The 23,176-nt window shown below is 46.3% G+C and overlaps 1 protein-coding gene across 1 annotated transcript in view; it reads left to right on the forward strand.

The window, feature by feature from the left end:
- MAGOH (mago homolog, exon junction complex subunit) overlaps positions 1-23,176 on the forward strand; it is a 121,837-nt gene that overhangs the window by 66,483 nt on the left and 32,178 nt on the right. Inside the window, exon 4 of the mRNA XM_069642169.1 lies at positions 21,031-21,113. Within this exon, the coding sequence (XP_069498270.1) occupies positions 21,031-21,113 (83 nt within the window). The remainder of the gene's footprint in view (positions 1-21,030; positions 21,114-23,176) is intronic.

Raw genomic sequence — 23,176 nt, forward strand, 5'->3', positions numbered from 1 at the left:
GAAGAAGTAGCGGACGGACCCGCCAACACGGACCATATCAGGGTTACCTAGAGGACATGTGAAAGCTTCCTCGGGGGCTGCTGCGTGGGGCCTTGACCTCCCCCGCTCTGAAGCTCGATTCCGGCCACAGAGGGATTACGGACCTCAACGATCGGCATACGGTCAGGTCGGCGGGGGGGAATACGGAGGCCACGAGATAATCCCTGAGAGCTACCCAGAGAAGCCTTGACCTCGCGGGCCATACCGCAGCGACACACCCCCCTCCCTCCACGCACCGATGGCCCGCCCGGTCCCTCTGAGATCCTCCATGCACTAGTACTTCCTGGGGCGCCCCGGCCCACTCATCCAGCTAGCAACCTAGACTACTGCGGGATCACGGCTACTCCACCGGCTTCTCACTCGCACTCCCACTCTTGAACTTTCCTGGGCGGCTGGCGCCGAAAACGCTCGACCTCCCACCCCTACAACGCATTAAACTCTGCGGACCTAGAGGGGGCTGAGTGCCGTCTCCCACAGCTTTGGTTCCGCCGCAACTCTTCCAGCCAAGGCCGCCAAACACTATCATCATGTCCAGGCAAACGAAGGTTGGCAAGGGCGCAGATATCTCCACCATGCTCACTGCATTAGATAAAAGCAAGAGCCCCCCCAAACGTACCCCACAGAAACAGCAGGAGGACGGGGGAGCCCTCGCTACCAAAGGGGCCCTGATAGCCTTCATGGCGGACATCAAGTCGGAGTTTCGCTCATGCCTCTCAGAACTCACCACCAAAATCGAACATACAGACCAAAGGGTTACGGAGGTCGAACAGAGGCTCGGAGAAATCGAAGACCACTCTCGGGATCACACTACCACTCTAGGGGAAATGCAAAGAGCCATTGACACCCTGCATCAGAAATGCGAGATCCTGGAGTTCAAACATGAGGACCTTGAAAATAGGGCGCGCCGCAACAATCTTCGCATTCGGGGGGTCCCAACCTCTGTCCCCGACAACAAGCTAGCGGACTACGTGGGACGCTTCTTCAAGGCCATCCTCCCGGACCTGGATAAATCTCAGCTCTTGCTAGACCGGACCCACAGACTCTGCCCGCGCCGGGGGGCAGTCTCAGGCCCCCCTCCCCCCCCCCCCGAAGTCATTACTAGGGTCCACTTCTTTACAACCAAGGAGGCGATTTCGGCGATTAGCCGCCAAGGGGAGGAAATTACTTTTCAGAGCACGGCACTTCAAATTTACCAGGACCTCTCACCACTCACCCTTCAGAAAAGAAGAGCGCTCCGACCCCCTGGCATTGTTCCTCCAGGAGCAGCAAGTCCACTATAGATCGCTGTTTCCAACGGCACTACAATTCACATATAAAGGCACCCTACGCCGGATCAGTCACTTGGAGGATGCGGAGAGGATCATGCATCCAATCTCGCCCCAGGAACTCTCTACACCAAACCCGGAAGGATCTGAGGACTGGGCCGCTTCCCTCCCCAAAACCTAAACGTTCGCCATGGTCATCAACCCAGCGGATCAACAGAAAGAGATGAACAATGGCGCCCCCAGGTTCCAACAGCATCTTTCCCTGGTCTCTTCTGACCCGATCTGAATTCGGATCCGCCACATAACGCTTAGACTGATGTGCCTTGAGGGCGGAGACGGCGGACCATACCCACGGTCCATACCCCCTCCAAGGACACTTTCCAACTTTCGTTCCTTGGAAACCCACAGTACTTGATACGCGATGGACAATCGGCCCCGTTGGCCAAGGGTACGCCCGTACTTACAAGGTCGGTCTACCCACCAGTTAAAGTTGCGGCCCCCCGTTGGGGCTCCGCGTTAAAACCTCAAGTGCAGGATGGTACCACGAGATCTCACGACAAACATGGCAGCTGAACCACCGACTCAACCCCCACCCTCCCCCCAACCCCCAACCCAAGAGACAGAGAATGGGGCACCACTGGACCACCAAGTTCTGCGAATCCTCTCCCTAAATGTTAATGGACTGAATTCCCCTAACAAACGAAAGGCAATTCTATTAAAGCTCCAGGACGAAGACGCAGCGATAGCTATGCTCCAAGAGACCCACTTGCTGCCAGCGGACGTGATCCGGCTTCGCTCTCGACTATTCCCGCTTCAATTCTTTGCCTCCGGCACAAGCAGAAAGGGAGGCACGGCGATCCTCTTTAGGAAAGACTTGAACCTGCAGATCCTGGAAACGAAAATATGCCCGGAAGGCCGATACACAGCAGTCAAATGCCCCTGTTGGGAGACCTATACACCCTCATCTCGGTGTATGCCCCTAACACTGGACAATCACACTTCGACTTCTTGGGCACGACTCTCGCTAGTTTTGTGGAGGGTCAAACAATTGTCAGAGGGGACTTCAATGGGGTTCCCGACCCCACTAAAGACCGGTCACACCCCCCGACTCCAAGCAATTTCACCCAAGCACTTAGCCTCCTCCGGCTATTCAGGTCTTTGGAGATAATAGACTCATTGCGGGTGTTTCAAAGAGACTACTCCTTCTACTCGTTCGTTCACCGCACCTTCTCAAGGATAGACCTGTTCCTGATCTCCCCGCACACCTTCCCCTCAGTCAAAGAGGTCTCCATCGGCTCGAGAGCCATGTCCGACCACGCTCCAGTGTTCCTGGAACTCAGGGTTCAGGACCCCAACCTCAACCCACGCAAATGGTCCCTATACGATCCGATTCTCAATGACATGGGTACGAGAGACAAGATCGCGACGGGAATAAGAAACTTCTTTGACGAAAACCCAGCCTCGGACACTTCACTAGCGAATAATTGGGATGCCATGAAGGCAGTAATCAGGGGCTCCCTAATTGCTCAAGGAGCGGCCTACCACCGGTGCAGACGCCAGACCCGGATAGCTCTAGAGGACGAGCTAAGAGAGGCTGAGGCAATCCACAAGGAAAAAAGCTGGTCCCCCCCTAAGACGCAACGGATCATGCGAACAGCGAGGAAAAAGCTAGAAGCCCACTACGCGGAACAAACCGCCCTACTGATGGCAAAAGCCAAACAATCATATTACGCGAAGGGCAACAAGGCGAACAGGTTCCTGGTGGCCAAACTAGCCAAACGGAGACACGTCAACACGATCGCAGGTCTGCGTGATTCCAAGGGGGTCACACGGTACTCGGAGCCCGAAAAACGACAGCTCGCGACAGACTACCTGACCCAAATCATGAAGGCAACCCCTCGGAACCTACCGCAACAGGTGAATATCTGCAGAGGACAGCGGTAGCCCGTCTCACCAATACAACGAGAGACGAATTGGAGGAGCCCGTTACAGGGGAGGAGGTCGAGGAGGCCATTAAGTCGCTTAAAACACGAGCCCCAGGTCCAGCCGGCTTTTCGACCAGGTTCTATAAACTGTTCAGGCCACAACTGACCCCCCATCTGGTGACCCTGTTCAACTCCTTCAGAGAAACAGGATCAGTCACCCCATCGATGCAGGAATCAACTACCATCCTCCTGCCCAAACCAGGAAAGGAACCAAGGAATCTAACCTCCTACAGACCGATTGCACCCTTAAACATCGATGCAAATATATACTCAAAAATCCTGGCAAACCGCCTGAACCGCGTCCTCCCGAAGATCATCCACCCCGATCAAGCAGGCTTCATCCTTTATCGGTCAGCTGGTGACAACATACGGAGAACCTTGAACCTGGTGGACCTTGCCTCCCGAAACTCCCAAAAACTGGTCTTAGTGGCTCTGGACGCAGCCAAGGCATTTGATCGAGTAGATTGGTCCTTTATGAAACTCACCCTAGAGGCCTTTGGCTTCGGGTCAACTTTTAGGACGATGGTCCTAGCCAACTATAAAAGCCCAAATACGAGCCTAAGATTTAACGGACACCGCTCAGCTCCGATCCCCCTGTCACGCGGAACCCGGCAAGGCTGCCCGCTGTCGCCTTTACTCTTCGCACTCACCATGGAGCCTTTAGCCCAAAGGATCAAAGGGCTGCAGAACGGCCCCACACAACACAAAATCGCCCTATATGCGGACGATGTCCTACTCACGATCTCAGAAGCCCACTCATCATTGAAACATGCGATACGAGAACTTACCACCTATGGTGAGGTCTCAGGCTTCACCATAAACTTCGACAAATCCTCGGCCATGGGCATCGGCCTCACCCCAGCAGAACGGGAGCCATTGACTGCGATGTGCCCGATGACTTGGGTGAAGGCCATCCCCTACTTAGGGGTCCACATCCCGGCTAACCCAAGAGACACATACAAAGCCAACTTCCCCCGGCTACTGAAAGAACTGGAAGGCGACTTGAAACGATGGGAGACCCAGGAGATCTCATTGCTGGGGCGCATCACAGCATGCAAGATGAACCTACTTCCGAGGTTCCTATACGCCTGCGCCTCCCTCCCAGTAGCGATTACCACACCAACCCTCAGGGACATCCAAAGGAAAATGCTGAAATTCATCTGGAAAGGTAAGAGAGCGAGAATCCCTCTCAAAACGATGCTGGGGGGCTCCAAGCTAGGAGGTCTGGGGGTTCCGGACTTGCGGGCCTATAGTGTGGCAGCACAACTAGCACAGATTCAGGCATGGCAAACTATAACAAACCGCCCCAGATGGGTAGAGCTGGAACAATCACAAGTACCCCATCCCTTGCGATTTCTGCCACACATCCTGCCCCCCCCCCCCTTAGAACACACTGGGGAGACCTCCTTCTATCAACTAAACACACCCTTAGCTCCTGGGACTGGGCACTAAAGCAAAAGGGAGTGCCAAGAGGACTGAGCCCACGCTCCCCGGTCTTCCATAACCCACCCTTCTCACCCGGAGCGGACCCCTGCAATTTTCGGAACTGGATAAAGGGCGGGCTGGAGACCATAGACCAGCTATATATGGGAGGGACACCCCTCACCTTCGTCCAATGTAAGGAGAAGTTCCAACTCCAGGAAAGGGACAGATTCACTTATATCCAGCTACGCCACTGGTGCTCACACCCCCAAACTCTGCAAGCAGCAACACGCCCGCCCACTGCCCTGGAACTTACACTGGGGGACCTTCCGACCCGGGGCAGGGTATCCACCCTATATAGGCGCTTCTTAAGGGACTTCCTGTCCACAAAGACCCGCTATATGGCCCAGTGGGAGGCGGACCTAGGTCATCCGGTTGAGGACCAAACCTGGGTGGACATATGGACCAGAACACACACCTCTTCCACCTGCATTACCAATAGGGAATGCGCATACAAGGTGCTGCTCCGGTGGTATTACCCACCCCTTCGACTTCACCACATGAACCCACAAGTGGATCATGCCTGCTGGAGAGGATGTGGCCCCCCCAGGTTCCTTCTTCCATATGTGGTGGGCTTGCCCAAAGATTCAACAGTTCTGGAGACCATCACACAAATCACGGGAACGGGGATTCCTCTGGAACCTGAACCAGTTTTGCTGGGGGCCCCGATCCCCGCAATCTACCCGTGCTTCGGGACCAGTTCTAAGCTATTGACACACTGCCTACTGGCGGGGAAAACGGTGTTGGCCAGGGCCTGGAAATCCCCAGAAGGCCCTCACATAGCCCAATGGTGGTCTAAACTCTGGGACATCCTGATTGCGGAGAAGTTGACGGCAGCACAGGCGGGAACGCTCCATCGCTTCCAGAATGTTTGGGGCCCAGTGCTTGAATATGACCAGCGCTTCCCCGCCCGGACCTATAAACCGATCGGGGCCCGATGGATCCTGAAACACCAAGAGAACCCTGAGGAAGACAGACGCTAAGGCGCGAACTGGGTAACCCAGGAGGAAAAATTTCGCCTCCAAACCTGAGTGGTGGAGAGGCCGGTGGGAGGGAGGAAGCCTGGTAGGGGAATAAGGACTGGGGATCAAAAAGCCTGAAAAAGCATTGCTTGTAATATGTTGTAATATGTGGATTTACCATCCTGCCTTGATTTAAAATAAACAAAGTTAAAAAAAAAAAAAAAGAAAAGATAGAGACGGAGAGCACCATAGGGTGGGTGGGAGAGGGGAGGGGTGAGAGGGGGAGACACTGGCGAGGATGAAGAGTAGGCGGGCAAGGCAGCGAGAGGCAGGCAAGTTTGGCAAGGCCAAGACGACAACACTCTGGATTAAGGAGCTAACAAAAAGCACATTATTCCTAAAACAGGTGGGACACACCTAGGTTAGAGATTTCTAAAAGGGGGGAGAAGGCCTAGTTTTCACTGCACAGATATTACATTTTAAATACTGGTACAGTGCATGTTACAGCAATAAAAGGAGAAAAAGCACACCTAAGTTTGAGATTCCTGAATGGGAGACAAAAGGCCTAGTTTATACAGTGCAAATTTTATAGTACTCAGCAGTGCAGACACGCTATAAAAACAGCCGGGAGTGGAACACCAGCAGGTGGGAAGGAAGGTGGCTGGCTGCTGGCATCCTCTGCAGACACCTGCAGACACTAACAGGGAGCCACCAAGTAGGAGCCGCCCTTTGCCTGGGGCCCTTAGCCGCGGGGCTGCCGGGCAGAGGTTGCCCAGGGTGGGTGAGAGCGAAAAGGGGAAGGGGGCCAATCAGTGGGGGTGGGCGGGTTGGGAGGCGGGCGGGAAGGAGGGTCACAGGAAGGGAGGCAGGGAAGAAAGGAACACGGGCGGCGTCAAAATTAAAACAAAACAAAGTAGAACAGAACAAATGGTCTTTCTATACACAGACAGCATGTTCCAAAGAACTCTTGCGTTCGTTGATATCAGATTTAATTCATATCGTAAGCAGGCAGTTGGTATTCCCTGCAGAACGCGCCTCCAGTACTAGTTTTCTAGTTGTGACCACAGATTTGCAGGTGCTCCTAAGGCACTTTCTGCACCATAGATTAGTGTTGGCACAGCCTTCTGATTATAGTGAGCAAGGACCGGCTGCAGGGAGAACTTTCCATATTTATTTTGTTTGATAGCAGCCTGGCAAGCTAGTTGTTTACATTTTTGCTTTGGGTTTTCAACCCATGGCCCATGGCGCATCATTTGTTACTGTCGATCCACATCCTTATATTTAACTTTTTTTACACAATTCAGACCTTCATTTTTATTTTTTTGCACGGGTAAGATCTTGAAGGATTAACACTTCTGACTTTGCAGGATTCATTCTGAGACGAAGCTTTCATGGGCTGCTAACTTCCGTGTCAAGGCAATCGGCGTAAGATTCAGCAAGGCAATATCCGCGTAGAACATCCAATTTACCGCCTTGCCATTAATTTTAGGTGGATAAGAATTGATCGCTCCAAGGGACTCTCCAATGTCTGATAGAAATAAGCAAAACAAGGTAACCGCAAGTAGGCAACCCTATTTTAGACCCTTGTTAGTCGAAATTGGTTTACTTAGGGTTCCACCAGTGTCCAGTCTGATCTTAATTTCGGTGCCGGTAATAGGTTGTAATAGATTTACTGGTCATTTCCACTTCCTCATTTTTTCCCAGAGCAGTTATCTATCAATAGTGTCGAATGCACTGGACAGATTGCCAAAAGCTATGTAGATGTTCTTGTTTTGTCGAATCGCTTCCATCTTTAGAAAGTTTGATTGTCAAGTTTAAACCACATCCAACTCCTTTAACAAATCTGGCCTGACTTGGGTCATATATCCGTTTCTTGAATCCACTTTAGAGTTCACATTGAAGCTGGGTAGCAAAGATTTTGCCCACCACGTCAAGGAGCACAATTGGTCGATGGTTCTTTGGCTCAGTTCGATTGCCTTTTTTCAAAAATTGGGACAACAATTGCACTCCGCCAAGAAGTTGGAATTTTTCGCTTGCGCAGGATGGATGTGAACAGGACATAGCAGAAGTCAACCCAAAGTTCAGGTTGTTTTAGTAGATGGTTTGTGATTGCATCTGGCCCTGGGGCTCTTGGCGTGCTGAGTCTCAAGATGTTTCTTAGGATATCCTCCTTTTCAATAATGATTGATCACTCAATTTCTGTCTCTGGTAACTTGGTGGTGTTTACATCTTTGTTGAAAAATGTTTCCGAATAATAGTCAACCCATGCTTTCTCAGACACCATATTCTATGAGCGCACCTTGTGGCACAGATACGTCATTCAGATAATCCCAGAAAGCACTTGTATTTCTTTTAGCTAAGGTTTCCATCCTAAATTCAGCATCACGTTGCATCTTTAGTTATGTGACTGATCAGCCAATTTTTGTAAGTTTGTTTTGTCATTGTTACACGGTCAGCTTGCACAGTTTTTTTGCATATTCTTATGGCTTTATTCAGCTCTTTTTTTCTTAGTGGCTATCATTATCCCACGCATGTGTTTTTTAAAGTCGGACCTGGACCTCACCGCATTCGTCTCACGATACTCTTCTAGAGTTGTGTATTCAGTTCTCTCGGCATCTTGCTTTTTCTCAAGTGATTTTAAAATAGATCTTCTGTTGGACACATTGAGCTGTAAGCGATTTACGACCAGGAGTAACAGCTAAGTGCTCGTGATAAGTGGCTGCTGATGCAACTTCAACTGGATTTTTAGCATACAGTGGTCACTTTGCTCCATTTCAATGACTTGTAGCGAATCGACCTCGGTTCTCACTTTTTCTGTTGCAAACATGTAGTCAATAGTTGACCTTAGTTCCAAGTAAAATGTGCCGGGATATCTCCAGGAGTATCTCCATTCAGCATCTTTAGATTCCACGCTTTCATTTCATGAAGCCAAGCGTCTACTGCTGAAACTCCGTTTCCCGTCTGATTGTCTTGGGCATTTGTGGTCTTTTTTTTTTTTGCAAACAGTTTATATTTGAGATCTCCACAGATCAATATGTTCACTTTGTTCTCATTGTCGTGGATGATTTTCCCTGTATTTCTCAGTTGTGTCGGTAGTAGAATCCTAACTACTTGTAAGTAAGGCGATACATTTTTATCAAATAGAATATGTGCACCACTTTTGACTTTGACAAGTGTTACGAGACCAGTCATGGGCCGGCCTTTCAAACCCTTTATTGCCGAGTTAAAAGCGGTCTTAAATCCATCGGCAATTGGGTTCTTAAGAAGTCACGTCTCTTGGAGGCATAGAATATCTGTCCCTTAATTCCGTAGATTTATCTCCAAAAAGGTGCATGTGTCCCTCGTATTCCATGAGGCAATACAAAGGTTTTCTAATTGGCCGGACTCTGAGCGTTAACTCATTCATACCATTAATAGTCTTAGCCACCCAGGTCCAGTTTTGCTCCTCATTAGAGTCAGAATGGATATTCCGGGTTTGAGCAGCCACCTTGGCAATCGTAACTCTGATCAAATCCTTTTCAGAGTCCCATCTTCTGGTATTGTTACTGCCATTTAGGGATTCTGGCTTCAGCATCGACATGCTTTCTTTTACTGTGTTGACAACACCTTTGCTTTGTACTGATTTATAAGCTGACGATGGAACGCTTTCTTGGTCAACTTCTGCAACTTTCTTTCACTGATTTCAGTAATGTCGAACCTTAGTGAGTTTAAGAGGGTGCAGGTATTCAATAAAGAATCTCAAATAATTTTCGACGCTATGTGAAGTATTAGTCATTTGTCTTTTCGTCCTCAAATTCGACAGTTTGAATATCTTCTGAGGTCACCATTCTCAATTGTGGTATATGGTGGAAGTGCGTGATGGCATTTTTTCTGTTTACGATCAGGCCATCTTTTTCTATTCGCTCCAGCCGTAACAGATATTTCCCGATGTTTTTGAGACTTGTCGACTTGCATTTATACTGGGTAATACACTGTCTTTTGGATACCTCTGAGCTTCCCTTGCTTTGTAAAGGTCAAAGGTTATCTTTCAGGCTAGCGATGGACATTTAGTTGTTGGATGGCACTCTTGCTCAAGTTTGTTTAGGTCAGTGATTCGTTTCTCCGGCTCCATCTTTTGCACTTCAGAGGAGTTGGCAGCTTCAATTAAGGCTCTTCTTGCATCTAGGGTAAGGGGTGGGGGATCTCAGCTGCAGGCTCAGTTGATGTGACATCGCGGTTTCTAGATTCCTCAGTAACACATCGACTTCTAGTTTGTCCTGGTATTACGGACCTATTGCTGTTGGATCCGGTATTGCGTTTTTTCGCACAGATGTTATTAGAAGTTGTTATAATTCTAAAGGCTTTCATATTCCCCAAAAAGGATCAAACGTTCGAACTTTGTGGCATTTTTCTTTTTGCATGTTTTTGATTTCTTCTCCATGGTTGAATTTGTTTTATTATCCATCTGCTTTTTTTGGATTAAAGATTGAAAACAATACTTTATGAGTAGGAGAGCCATCTTCATGCAGGTGGCCTTGATAGACTGTCACGTCCCGATTTCCAGAACTTATCTTGGGCGGACCCTGGCCCTCGGGATTACCCACCAGTCCTTCTGCATTCGCGGAGGTTGAGGGTATACTTTCCGTTGTGTCTCCCTGAGCATGTAGGTTCTGTAAGTTTTTTATGAGTGCAGGATTCAATGTTTGTTGATCCAGCCTCTCATTTCTCCCAGATAACATTTGGTCTACCACTCTTGCGACTTGTGCTGACTTGTCATCCCATGCTTCACCAATAGGATGATCGTCTTTTTCAGTTATTTCATCTCTGCATGTATGTTTCATTTTCTGCTTACGTTTCTGTAATTATGTCTGTAGATTTGTACAACATCAATCCTCTCGTTGATTTTACTCCTATCTGTAGTGCCATTTTTATTCCGTAGGGGAATTTGTTCTTTTTGGTCAATGTGGTTTTTGTCAACTACCAGCTCACAAATGGCAGGATTACTATCGGCAGACAAATTGGGCTTCTCCGGTATTACAAGATCCTGTTTTTTGCATTTTCAGAAGGGCAATTGCTTCTCGTGCAACTTCGGCAGTGCTCATCGGTGGCACTGTTTTTTAAGTGTTCTAACATTACTCTCACATTTGCCTCAGATCTTGAATTTTCAATTGTTAGTGCTTGTTTGCTCATAGCCAGTTCCTGCTCCACATTTACCATTTTTGGTATTGAGCATGGCTATTAAAGTTGTCTGGTCTTTGATATTCTCATTCAATTGTTCGTATAGTTTGGTGAATAGAGACATGGCTATGGTAAGGGCAGTGATTATCGGCGGATTCAGATTTTTAGTAGGCAAAGCGAAGAGATTTTGTGCCAAATATTTAGTTGGAGTAATGCTTTTGCGCTTCAGCCGTTGTTGTATGGCTGAGTTATTCCTCCTAGTGTTTCTGAACTTTGTAGACAGTTCTTCTGTAATGGAGTTTTCCGATGAAGAAGCTGAGTAGGAATCCTCTATCATTCTGAGGTTCAGTTTGGATTTTGTCTGCATGTGTTTTTTTGTGAATCTGTTAGTCATCGGTGGTTGACACCAATCTACTCCTTTTTGCCAATGGTTTTGATACCAACTTCTAATTTGTTTTGCAGACATGCACATCAATAGACGATTGGAGATGAGAGCGTCTTTTTGGCTAGTGCTGTAAACACAAGATAGAACCTCTTGTGGTTTCCCAACTTTTAAAGCTTCGCTAGCGGACACTTTGATGGTTTCCAATTTTAGTATTTATTGCAAGAAGGTCTTTCAGGACCTTATCTACCGCAGCAATTGAGCTGCGTCTGTTTATACTTGCTACTAGTGGAGCTATCCGGTAGCATGTTAGGAATGGTCCAATTAGTGCTGTTTTGTACAGCTAGTTCTACATCAACAAGTTGCTTATTACTATGAGGCTAGAAAATCAGCATTGAATGACGCATGGTCTGGCAATCGCTCTACCCTGACCATTCCGCAATTAGTGTTTTCCTATGGGCGGGAGCTGTATTATTGCATGTGTACTCGTATCTTGTTAGGTCCGGTGTGTCAGTGTCGCACAAGCTCCTTTTGTTTACCTCATTAGAGCGCAGTGTGACTCGTGACGCTAAGGTCTGCAATGAAAGAACTGTTAGCTGGTCACAAGTCTCTTTAGAAGCAAATATAAATGCATTCTCAGTCGTGCCAGCAGTCAAACAACTTGGTTGCGACACGATTAACTCCTCGGTTGCAGTAGCGGCCGTACATGGAGAAAGATTATTTTCATGAATCTCACTACAATCTAGCATTTCCGGTTGGTTCGCTAAAGCTGGGAACACGGGACTGCTAGCAGCACAGTCAAGGAGAATGTCAAGAGTTAGCAAAGTAACAGAAGGGCATGTCCTTTTTCAGGACCCTAAGCTACTTACCAGGGGGGGGGGGGGCACACGGAGTCCCATCACCTCTCCGGCTCCCGTGGCCACGAAACGTCGTTGCGGAGTAAGCGGATGGGCACCTCCCCCCTTCTCCAGCGTGGTCGGCAAAAGCCTCATCAGGACCCGTCATAATGCCGCCAGCAGGTCCATGCAGATCGGTTGTGCAGCTGGTCATACAAGCCTTTTTTGTTTTTCCACAACTTGCCATGTCGCTTAGGGGAAGCCACACGGCGCTCCAGCGCACCCCAAGCAACACTCCTGCACACTCCGTGACGGGGGCAGGGTTTTTAAAGATGAAAAAGCGACTTGCTCCACACAAGGAAGTTGCAAGTTGTAAAACTTGCAGATGGGCAAGTTTAGGTCTCGGCAGCCAGAGTCTACAACACCAACGACACTCCTGCACAAGCTTTCCTTTTCCTAGAAGTCCAATTAATCAGTTCCCCTCGAAGGGATGCTTTAAAAGCATCCCAAACTATCTGCAGAATCCATATTTTCCTCCAAGTTCTCTATAAAGCCATTTATTGCCTCCCAAACTTTGTCATCCTTTAGAATGAACGTCTTTAGCCTCAATTTATTTCTACTTAATTTACCTATTCCCCTATTAATATTCAATTTCACTAAAGCGTGATCAGACGGACATCTCTCCCCCATATCAATGCTAATAATGTCATCCACCAATCTATCCGAAACTAACAAAGAATCCAACCTCGAGTAAGAATCATGAGCAGGTGAATAAAATGAAAATTCACTACCCCGGGATGAAGTGTTCGCCAGCTATCAACCAACGCAAAAGTATCCAGAAAATCATGAAAAACACCACTCCACTTAGAACCCGTAAACCTACAATCTGATAGCCTGTCAACAGAAGTATCCAAAACACAATTAAAATCCCCCCAAAACAGTCCTGTCACCATTCATGTTTTTGAGGGAATCCGTTAGTGTTTTAAAAAAAGTAATGCCATTAGTACATGGACTATATGTAGATCCCATCGTCAAAATCTTCCCCTCATATCGAACATCCACCAAGATAAATTGTCCATCCATAAGAACATTCTCAACCGTCATACCTAAAGTTTTGCGAATTAACAGACCCACTCCCCTCAATCTTCCGGGATAACAATTTAACAGCACTTTCATATATTTTGAAGTACCATTAAAAATTCTCTGGTTGTTCCGTTAAATGAGTTTCCTACAGAAAGATCACATCTGCTTTTTCTCTTCTCAACTTCGCCATATTTTTTTCCCTTTTCTAGGACCGTTCATCCCTTTAACATTCCACGTTGCAAAGTTCAAAGACCCCATCAACTATATAGTTCAAGAATCAATTTGAATAAACATTTCAAACCCCCAAAGCCGAGACGCATAAATCAAAGCAAATCTATTAGCAAAAATAAAACTAGTATAGATCATCTTAAATAACCCCTCACACAAAAAACACACAAACACAACATAGAACAAACTCGACCAATTCAAATTGAACATTGTCCAAACCCGGACCTAAAGATAAAAACTAGCCACTGCTGCTAAACTGCAACCGTCAGAACCTATGCCCAATCTATATACAATCAATATATTCCCCCCTTAACGCAATACAAAAATTTCCAGCAAGCCATTATATCTATCCTCCAAAATATCACATTTTTCAAACACAAATATTTATCCCAAAAATATCACGCCCCAAGAGTCAGACAATAACATGCATATCTTGACAAGTTATTATCAGATAGTTGCCACTAAAGCCCACCCAACCCCCAGAACAGACCATAACTTTAAACAGAAACCCGTCTAACATATAACCCCAATATAATAATGCATTACAACATAAAAAACGTATCAAACTCTAAACCTAATAATGTCCTCATCAAGAGACCTATTGATATAATCAAGTCATATAGCAAAGAGCAGTACCACACTAAGCAGAAATGGAGCATCTGAACACCTTATGCTTATCACTTTGTCGATAGTCACAATCGGACACCAACACATGCCACACTAACATATGATTGGTGATTGTTGAGAAAAAAAAGAAAAAAACTCCATCAATGGAAGTATTTCCAGCTTCCTGTAAGGGTATGCCACTTTGAGATAAGATACAGGCAGAAAGGAAGTCTTGATCGAATAACATTCCTGAGCAAATTGTTTAAAAATGAGAATATACAAAAAGGATACTGCCCTGTTAAGTTTCCGATTGAGATTGCCAACAGTAATGCAATACAAACAAATGCCCCATATCTCAGATGCACTGAAACGTCTCCAACCTCCATTACCATATTTGATCCATCGTTATTCATAATACAGTATGTGTGCCTCAGCTTACAATTGCTCACCCATGCAATATTTCAAACGAAAGTAGGAGATGAGCTGCTAGTTCAACAGCATTATAATATCCACCACGTTTGGAATCTGCGCAACACAAAGACAGCACCAGAGCTGGAAATGGCAATTCAAGGCCCCAGCGTGCCATAACGTTTCCCTCTACATGAGTCATTCCATCGACGAATAACCATCCAAAAGTCAGCTGCACAAACGGAAGGTATATTGCGGCTGGACATTCTGACAACATTGCCACTGCGGAAAATCATTGAATGTCTCCCAAGGACAAATGTAGTCGGTTGCACTTCCTGTCCACTGTTACCCAGGGCTTGGTTGCTGCAACTGTCAGGAGATCTTCAAACAAGGATAACTGCAGTGCCACTAACGTTAAGAGGCATGAACTTTTTATACCATCTGGCTTGTGGAGGCGCTCCGCTCTTGTTGTAGCATGTAGGTTCAGGACATGCCATGTGCCCAAACATTAACCGTACCATATATGTTAAGCCAGGTATTTCAGATGAGTGAGTTTGTTTGGGTTTGGTTTTGCGCTATATCAAATAAACAAAGGTAGAAGGGCGCAGACATTACAAAAATACTTGAGAACTTGGTTACAGGGTCATACATAAATAAAAAACAGTTGAGATATATATTTAGAAAATGTAGGTAAGGTGAAAACATTAGGGCAAGATGGGGTAAGCACACGGCAAGCGGGTGAACATAGATGGCATAGTCAGGAGGGCAGGTTGTTCAGTCAGGTTATGTGTCGTTAGTACGTAGCCAGGTGAGGGCCTGACGTCTGAAGCTTCGGTAGGGTTGGTCAGTTCTGAGATTGGCGTGGAGTCTGTTCCAGGTTTGGGCTGCTATGACCGGAAAGCTTGAGCCGCCGGCAGTACTTTCTTTGTATCTGGGCACCATTAAGATGTCTTCGCTGGCCCTTCTAGTGGGACGGTTAGACAATCTCTTGGTGATTCTTTCTGACAGGTAAGGAGGAGCTATGTTGTTGAGGCATTTGGATGTGAGGGAGAGGGATTTTAGGGTAATCCTGTCCTTAATTTTTAACCAGTGGATGTTTCTTCTGGCGGCGGATATATGATCTCTGGATGGGATCTTTAAGGCTGCTCTTAAAGCATTATTTTGGAGAGTTTGTAGTTTATCGAGGATGTATTTGTTTGATCCTGCATACAGAGCGTTGCAGTAGTCCAATCTGGATATGATTAGTGCATTAGCCAGTATGATGCAGCTGGTCTCGGATAGGAAAGGTCTGCACGCTCGGATTATATTTACAGGTATACGCTGTGGAGGATGCTAGGGTATTGATTTGCTTCTTGAAAGTGGGTGCTGAGTCAAGATACACCCCTAGGGTTTTGACTGCAGGCATCACTTTAATGACATTGTTGTCGATGTTAAATGAGGTATAGTTGGGGTTACGTTTTTTAATTGCTGTCTCTGTGCCAAGGATTAGCAGCTCTGTTTTGTCGTCATTCAGGCAGAGGCCATGGCATGCCATCCATGCCTGAATGAGGAGATATATCTTGTTTACCAAGGCCGAATCTTTGGCATAGTTGCCCGAAAGGGGGATGAGGATCTGAGTGTCATCAGCATAATTTGTGTAGATAACGCCAAGTCTGTCCAACTTGTCGAATAAGGGCTTGGTAAAGATGTTGTACATCGTAGGAGATGCACAGGATCCTTGGGGAACACCGCAAGAGACTTGTATGGGATCGGCGGGTGCTAGGGGGGGGGGGGAAGACCCTCATTGTATGGTTGGCAAGGAAGGCTTGCACCCAGGCTATGGCATCTCTTGAAAAATGGGCGGCTGAGGTGATTGCATAAGACAGCATGATCTACCAAGTCAAAGGCCGCCGATAGGTCAAGGAGGAGTATCGTAGATGATTTTCCATTGTCCTTCAGCTCGTCAATTTTGGTCTTGTGGTCTATCAGGGCTGTTTCGGTGCCATGAAGGGGGCGGCAGCCCGATTGGCGTGAGCCTCATAGATGGTTGGTTTCCAGGTAGTTCTGTATTTGCAAGTAGGCTACTCTGATTTTTAATAGGAAGGGGACGGTGGTGATAGGTCTGTAGTTGGTCGGTATGGCAGGGTCAAGTGTTTGTTTTTTTGAGCAAGGGGAGTACCCAGGATTGTTTGAGGTTGTTGGGTACTAGGTTTGACCTGAAGGAGGCATTGATGAGCTTGGAGATAAAGGGGGCAAGATCTCTAGCTGCATCCTTGATAATTTGGGGTGGACAGTTGTCTCCTTTACCGTTGGAGGGTTTTAGCGAGAGTATGATTTTTTCAGTCTCGGGTATAGTTGATTTGTTTGAAGGTGAAAGGCTTGGGGGGGTACTTTTAGGTGGGTTGAGAGGCGACTGTGAAGCCCCGGTCACCAGGGGTGGGTCTAGTGGTGAGGTTAGAGAGGCTTTTTTATTTGCAATTTTAGTTTGGAGGGAGCTGATTTTACCTGCGAGGGCGTTTTGTATATTGGTACACCATGATTTATCTTTGGGGGTATTGTCGGTCTGAGGTATGGGTGATTCCATTTCGCGGAGGATAGAGAATAGTTCCTTGGTGTCGGATTTGGCTTTAGCTATTCTGTCATTATAGGTGTTCTTTTTGGTGCTAATTTCCTTTTTATACAGTTTGGAGTGATTGGTAAGCTTAGTTTTGTTCGGCTCGGTTGGTGAGTGGCGCCAGATTGACTGCAGCTTTCTTTTCTGAGTTCTAAATTCTTTCAGATGAGGTGTGAACCAGTTGTTCAGATGAGAGTTGTCTGCTTTTTCGGGTTTTGAGCGGGGCTGTGGTATCCAGTGCTTTGGATACCGTATTATTGTAGACTTCCACGAGTAAGGTGGGGTCAGAGTTGTTGTCTAGGTTGTTAAGGGTGGGGAGAAGGTGAGGTAGAAGAAGTTCTGCTGTGATATCATTTTTGCACCTGGTGGAGAGTGGCGGGGCCATGAGTATAGGTTTGGGATTGGTAAGATCAAGTGTGGTAGAGAATGTAATTAGGTGGTGATCTGTCCAAGATTGCGGTGTTATGGTGGTGATGCTGATGTTGCAATTCAGACCAGCAATCCAATCTAAAGTCCTTCCTTTAGAGTGTGTGGGGGCATCAACTTTTTGTGTCAGGCCATGGTCTTTTAATAGAGGGGTTATAGCAAGGGCGTGTTTATCGGTGCAGTCATTGAAGCTGAGGTTAAAGTCTCGCAATAGGAGGGTTTGTGCGTGGTCTTTGGTGGTGTTGGACAGGATGCTGGTTAGGTCATCCTTGAAGGATCCTAGTGGTCCAGGTGGTCTGTAGATCGCGTGGATGGTAAGGGTTCGGTTGCTTGATAGTTGGAGTTTGGCCGTCAGTTCACAGGACTGATATGGCAAGGAGGTGGTTAGCCTAATTGGTAGGTTGGATTTGTGGAAAATGGCAAGGCCACCTCCTCTGGAGGTGGGTCTGTCGGCTCTTAGTATTTGGTAGTTCTCTGGTACTGCTAGCATGATCGCAGGGCCTGCAGCCTCGTGGAGCCAGGTTTCTGTCACGACCAGCATGTCCAGGTTCTTGTTAATTGAGATCTCTGTGGCATGAGCTACCATAGACCTAGCATTAATGAGGGACCCCATTAGTAATAAACTGCTGGTAGGTGAGGTAGTATTGTGTTTGACGTTTTTAGTTGGGGTTCTTCTTTGTAGGGCTGTCTGGTTGGTTGTTTGGCTGGTGGGAGGCAGGTGGTGGGTAAGGTTGGGGTATTGTGTACGTTTATTGGATGAGTCGGTGTAGCCTCTCAAGGTTCTATGGGATGAAGGTTCGTGAAGGTGGGATAGTCTTGCCCTCAGTCTCCTATTTCTATCCTCTGGGGTTCATAAGGCAATGGAGGCGAGAGCCATGGTGTGGATGAGGCTTGTTACATGGTGTCAGGGTTGAGTGGTCATAGTTTCCAGCATGGTCGTGTGGCCATGGATTTGGCCTGGATCTAGCTTGGTGGCACAGTGGCTAAAATCAAGAGTCTGCACAGGGACTAAGACCATCTAAGTTCAAATGAGGCAAGAGGGCTAAAAAGCATGCAGCACCTTCTAAATGCAAGATATTAAAAATGCATGGAACACCAACTAAATTTCAAATCTAGCATGAGGGTAAAATGCATGGAGCACCATGGGCTATGGTGAGATGGCTGAGATGTATAAACGATATGTGCTATAAGTAGAACAGTGTAGGGTAGGCTGATAGGGTAGGCCTAGGCATGGGCTAGCGGTTGCTGGTAAGAAGACAATACATCCGGATGAAGTGCATAGCATTGGGCCGGCATAGGCTAGTGAGGGTAGAAGGCATTAACAGCAGTCCATGTAGCGCTCAGCAGCCGAGAATAATGCAGATGGGGGCCGGGTGCTCACCATACGGTTAGGCAAAGTATGCTGTGCTAGTGATTGCCATGCTTGCAGCACTGAACCTTAGGGTGACATCCTGGAGCATGTAGCACTCGAGCACAGGGAGGCAGCGTTTCAAGCCGGAGGCAGGGACCGGCACAGAGCTGTGGAATGGTGTCTCGAGGCTGTTAGATCACGATCAGAGCATAGGTAGGAGATTTCTGCTCCTCCAAGACTAGGATTTCATCCACTCCTATGCTGCAAAACTAGAACGTTTCCCCCTACATGAGTCATTCCAATAACCATCCGAAAGTCAGCAACCAAGACTAGAGCGATATTGATTCACACTTATTTATTAGGGGGCTAAATACCAGAAACTGAGTTTAGAAATGTCACATAAACTGTTATTAAGGTGCTTTTTCCCCACTTAAGCATCTGTTTAGTGAAAAGGTCGGACTCGAAGGGACATAAACAAATGAAACAGGAGTTGCGCCATTAACACATGGATGCTGAACAGCACATCTTCCACCAGAAGCTGCTTGGCCTCATTTCCTCGAGCATCGGCACGCATGGCCCGTCGCTTCTTCCAAAACCAGGCTGCTTTTGCATAAACATAAGTACTTGCTCGTAATCCCTGATCCGCCGTTGTCGCCATCCACATCACTGTATCCACAGTGCGACGCCAGTATTCAACAGCTTTCCCTTCTACTCGTACGTGACGAGCGTATCACTAAATGAAAGACCTCAACGTGCACGATCACATGACTATGCGTCACCAGCAGGATCATGAGGTGCTTTGCTCTGCTCTCTTCACTGTGCTCTGCTGCATGCTCCGTATCATTCAACTGTACTACACATTGCAAATCCATTTTTGGATACAAATAAAACGGTCTTCATTCAATAGTAATAAATATTAGAAATTAAACCCAAAAATTGAAAACGTATTAAAAATGGAAAGTAAAAAAATTAAAGCACACTAAGGTAAAAGTCACTTTTTTTTGTTGAAGTATTCTTCTGGGATCCAGATGTTTATGCTGCTTCTATTTCCCATTGTTCCAAGTCTGTCTAAAAAGGCTTCAGCACTAATATGATCTGTAAAAGAGTGAGTCTGGCCATCAACAACCACCCTCAAAATTGCAGGATAGACCATATATTACTGCTTTTTTGTTTCTAGCTTTCGCCTGGCCGCTTTAAACAGTCTTCTTTTGTCTAGAACATCCTTACTAAGATCACTGAAAGTCATAATTCTATTCCCGCCTCATGCCAAGTCACCCAACTCACGTGCTTTTTTCATAATCAGTTCCCTAGTGGGATACCTGAGAAACTTCACTACAAAATGCCTTGGTCTTTGTCCCACAGCTGGTTTCTTGCCCAAAGACCTATGATCTCTTTACATCGCCAGAGAAATAGATGAATCCAGTTTCAAAATTGAGGTGAGAGCCTTCTCCAAAAACTGTATAGGATTTCCACATTCCACATTTTCTGGAAAAACAGCCACCCCGATGTTCCTCCTTGAGAAATGTTCTTGTTCTGATAGTTTATCCAGCAGTTTTCCGTTTTGCACTTCCAACTCCCTGATCTTGTCGTGTAGTTTGTCTTCCCATCTGAAGCTGTTAAATGGTCCTCAATCTCAGAAACCTTAGAAGTGAGAGCTGAATACCTCTCCTCATCATCCTGGCCTTTATCTCTGAAATGTCTTAAGTCACTTTGGTAAGTAATTCCAATATTTTGTCATCTTTTGTCTGTGTCTTCTCCTCTCCCCTTCTGGTGCTTTGCTGGTTGGGAAGTCTCAGTTGAATTCAGATCTGACATTTTCAAAGGGTATATTTCAAGCAGGGCACAGGAGCACAGATTCTATGCTGCCATCTTCTGCGCTTACAGTTCTAGAACCGGAGATCATTTTAAGGACGTCATGGTGAAAATGGTTGCCAGACTACACGTTCTGAAATGTAAAGCTTACTTAATGGGTCTCTATGATGAACCTAAGTGACCAGCTTAGGTTAGATAGATGCAAGATGTTTTTTTAGTGTTGTACATGGATATTGAAGAAAGAAATGTGTACATAGATTTCAAATAAAGGGTTCCTGTTATATATTTATGTAGATATGTTGGGGTGCTCATATTGTTTTTGTATGTATTTCTTTGTGACCAAAGTGAAAATTAACAAAGGACATTTCTTTTGTTTTTTAGCTATTGTGTTAAGCCTTTTATTCTTTTCTTTCAGGAACTTGAAATTGTGATTGGTGATGAGCATATTTCTTTTACCACATCCAAAATCGGTTCCCTTATAGATGTAAACCAATCAAAGTAAGTTACCTGTCCACTAAATTCTAGGAAATTGATTTATTTTTTGATCTGTTGCTTAGTGCAGGAATGTTCGTCGTTGTGGATTTTTTGTTTGTGCTGGGTGACTGCCAGTTTATTGTACAATGCATTCCCCCTCAGAAAGCCGCCCCCCCCTCCCTCCCCACTTCAGGAATTGGGCGCATTTTTGATGTAGTAGGCACTGGTTGTTCTGTGTGTTTGATATGTTTTTCTAAAGTCAACTGGAGTTCAACTTCATAAGATTTCGCTTGATATTGGGGAACCAACTCTTAATATAGACCTGCATTACGCAAGTTGGTAGTGTGACTGAGCAGCCAGGCTTATCTTAGGAGGGAAAATGTGAGCTTTAGAGCAGAACAAAGAAATCTGTTCATATAAGGACCCAAGAAATCACTTGCTCACTTTGTTATATTAAAATATATTTATGTACACGAGGCACACAAATCTAAAATTTGCGCCCAGATGCCGAAGGGCTTGCTGTGCTATATAAATATAAAAAAAAAAGAAATAATACAAAATAAAATGCAGTAATATTGCATTGAAGATTATAGAAGGAACAGTAATGCAGGTGAGTAACTCTGCATATACTTTTCTTATCCAGCACAGTGACTTCAGTTGAGGTCAAAATTAGGTAAGATTTTAACTTTGGAGCTAAATCTACCTCACTTGAGAGAACCTCAGAACTTTTTGGTGAACTAGTAGATTATTTTTCCCTCTACCTCAATGAGTGGCAACCTTTTTCCACACTCGCAGATCCTTTTACTCTTTTTTTTTTTTTTTTTTTTTTTTTTTTTATGGGTGTAATTTTTAAGACTCTCCATAGTGTCCTTTTTGTAATTTGATCCTTTTTGACAACTTTTGGTATATACCTTTTTTTATTATTACAGGGTTTCCCTTTGGGCTCCCCTTTTACTTTTTCTGCCTACTCTTTTGAGAACTACAGTTCCCAAGGGTAGAAGGGATGTTTCTATCCCTTCTACATTTTGTAAGGTGAAACCAGCACACCCCACATTATCTGGAGTGCTGGGGAGATGCAATGTATCCCCTCTTTAGTACTGTATGAATTCTGTTACAGGGACAAGTTTACCTTAAAGACTGGTGGCGGTCAATCTTTTTACAAATTGGGTGCACATTTACCTTTAGGTCCCAGCTATGTTACAGGCACCCATGGGTGCCCATTTTACCAAAATGGCACCTGTCTTGCCATTTTTGCGCTTCTTATCTCTTCTTGGGTCTTCCCCTTAATTTGTGTGATTTTTATCTTCAGTGTGAGACCTTCGGACAAACCCGCCCAGGCTCCAGAGTGTCTGTGAAGGCTGGTAGCGCGGGAGGAGTCCAAAATGGTGCAGCCCTTTGTCTTCCAGCCTGCCTGAGAGAATCCAGTTCAAACTGGGAAGCTGACTATCCTGAAAGGTCTGCCAACCTCCCACCCCCGCCCCCAAGTTTGAATGTTGCATGTCCGTTTGATTGGCTGTGTTCCTGCAGAAGTCTGATCCTGGAAGCTGAAGCGGTAGACCACTGGACCTGAATCCAAAGAGGAAGATTAAGAAAATCTGGCCGAGACGATTTCCAGCAACCAGAAACCAGAAGGCCTGCTGTGTAACCGGAGGCTGCTTTAGCCCTTCCTTCCAAGCGACCTGGGGACTCAAACAGCGACCCTGACCCTGGTGAGAACCACTATACTCCAGACTTGCATTTTGCACCATCCCCAGGGCCGTCACGAGGGGGGTGTAGGAGTGGCAAACTGCCCCGGCCTCATGCTTTGGAGGGGTCTTGCGGGGCACCCTCCCCTGAATCCCTAAACTACCTCGGTTAACTATCTACTTTTTCTCTGCTATCCCATTGTCTGAGATAGCAGCAGCGCAGCATTCCTCACACGCACAAAGGTATAGCCGCCCAGACAGCAGCGTCAAATTGTCCCTCTCACGCACATAGATCAGATACAGCATATATGGCATCAGTGCACGCTTGCCTCACACAAGGAATAGGTGCATGCAGCAGTTGTACAAGCGGTGTCCATATACAGAGCAGGTACAGCCCAGACA

The sequence above is a fragment of the Ambystoma mexicanum genome, chromosome 1q, assembly GCF_040938575.1.
Source record: "Ambystoma mexicanum isolate Mex_15411 chromosome 1q, UKY_AmexF1_1, whole genome shotgun sequence".
In the NCBI taxonomy this organism is placed as follows: domain Eukaryota; kingdom Metazoa; phylum Chordata; class Amphibia; order Caudata; family Ambystomatidae; genus Ambystoma; species Ambystoma mexicanum.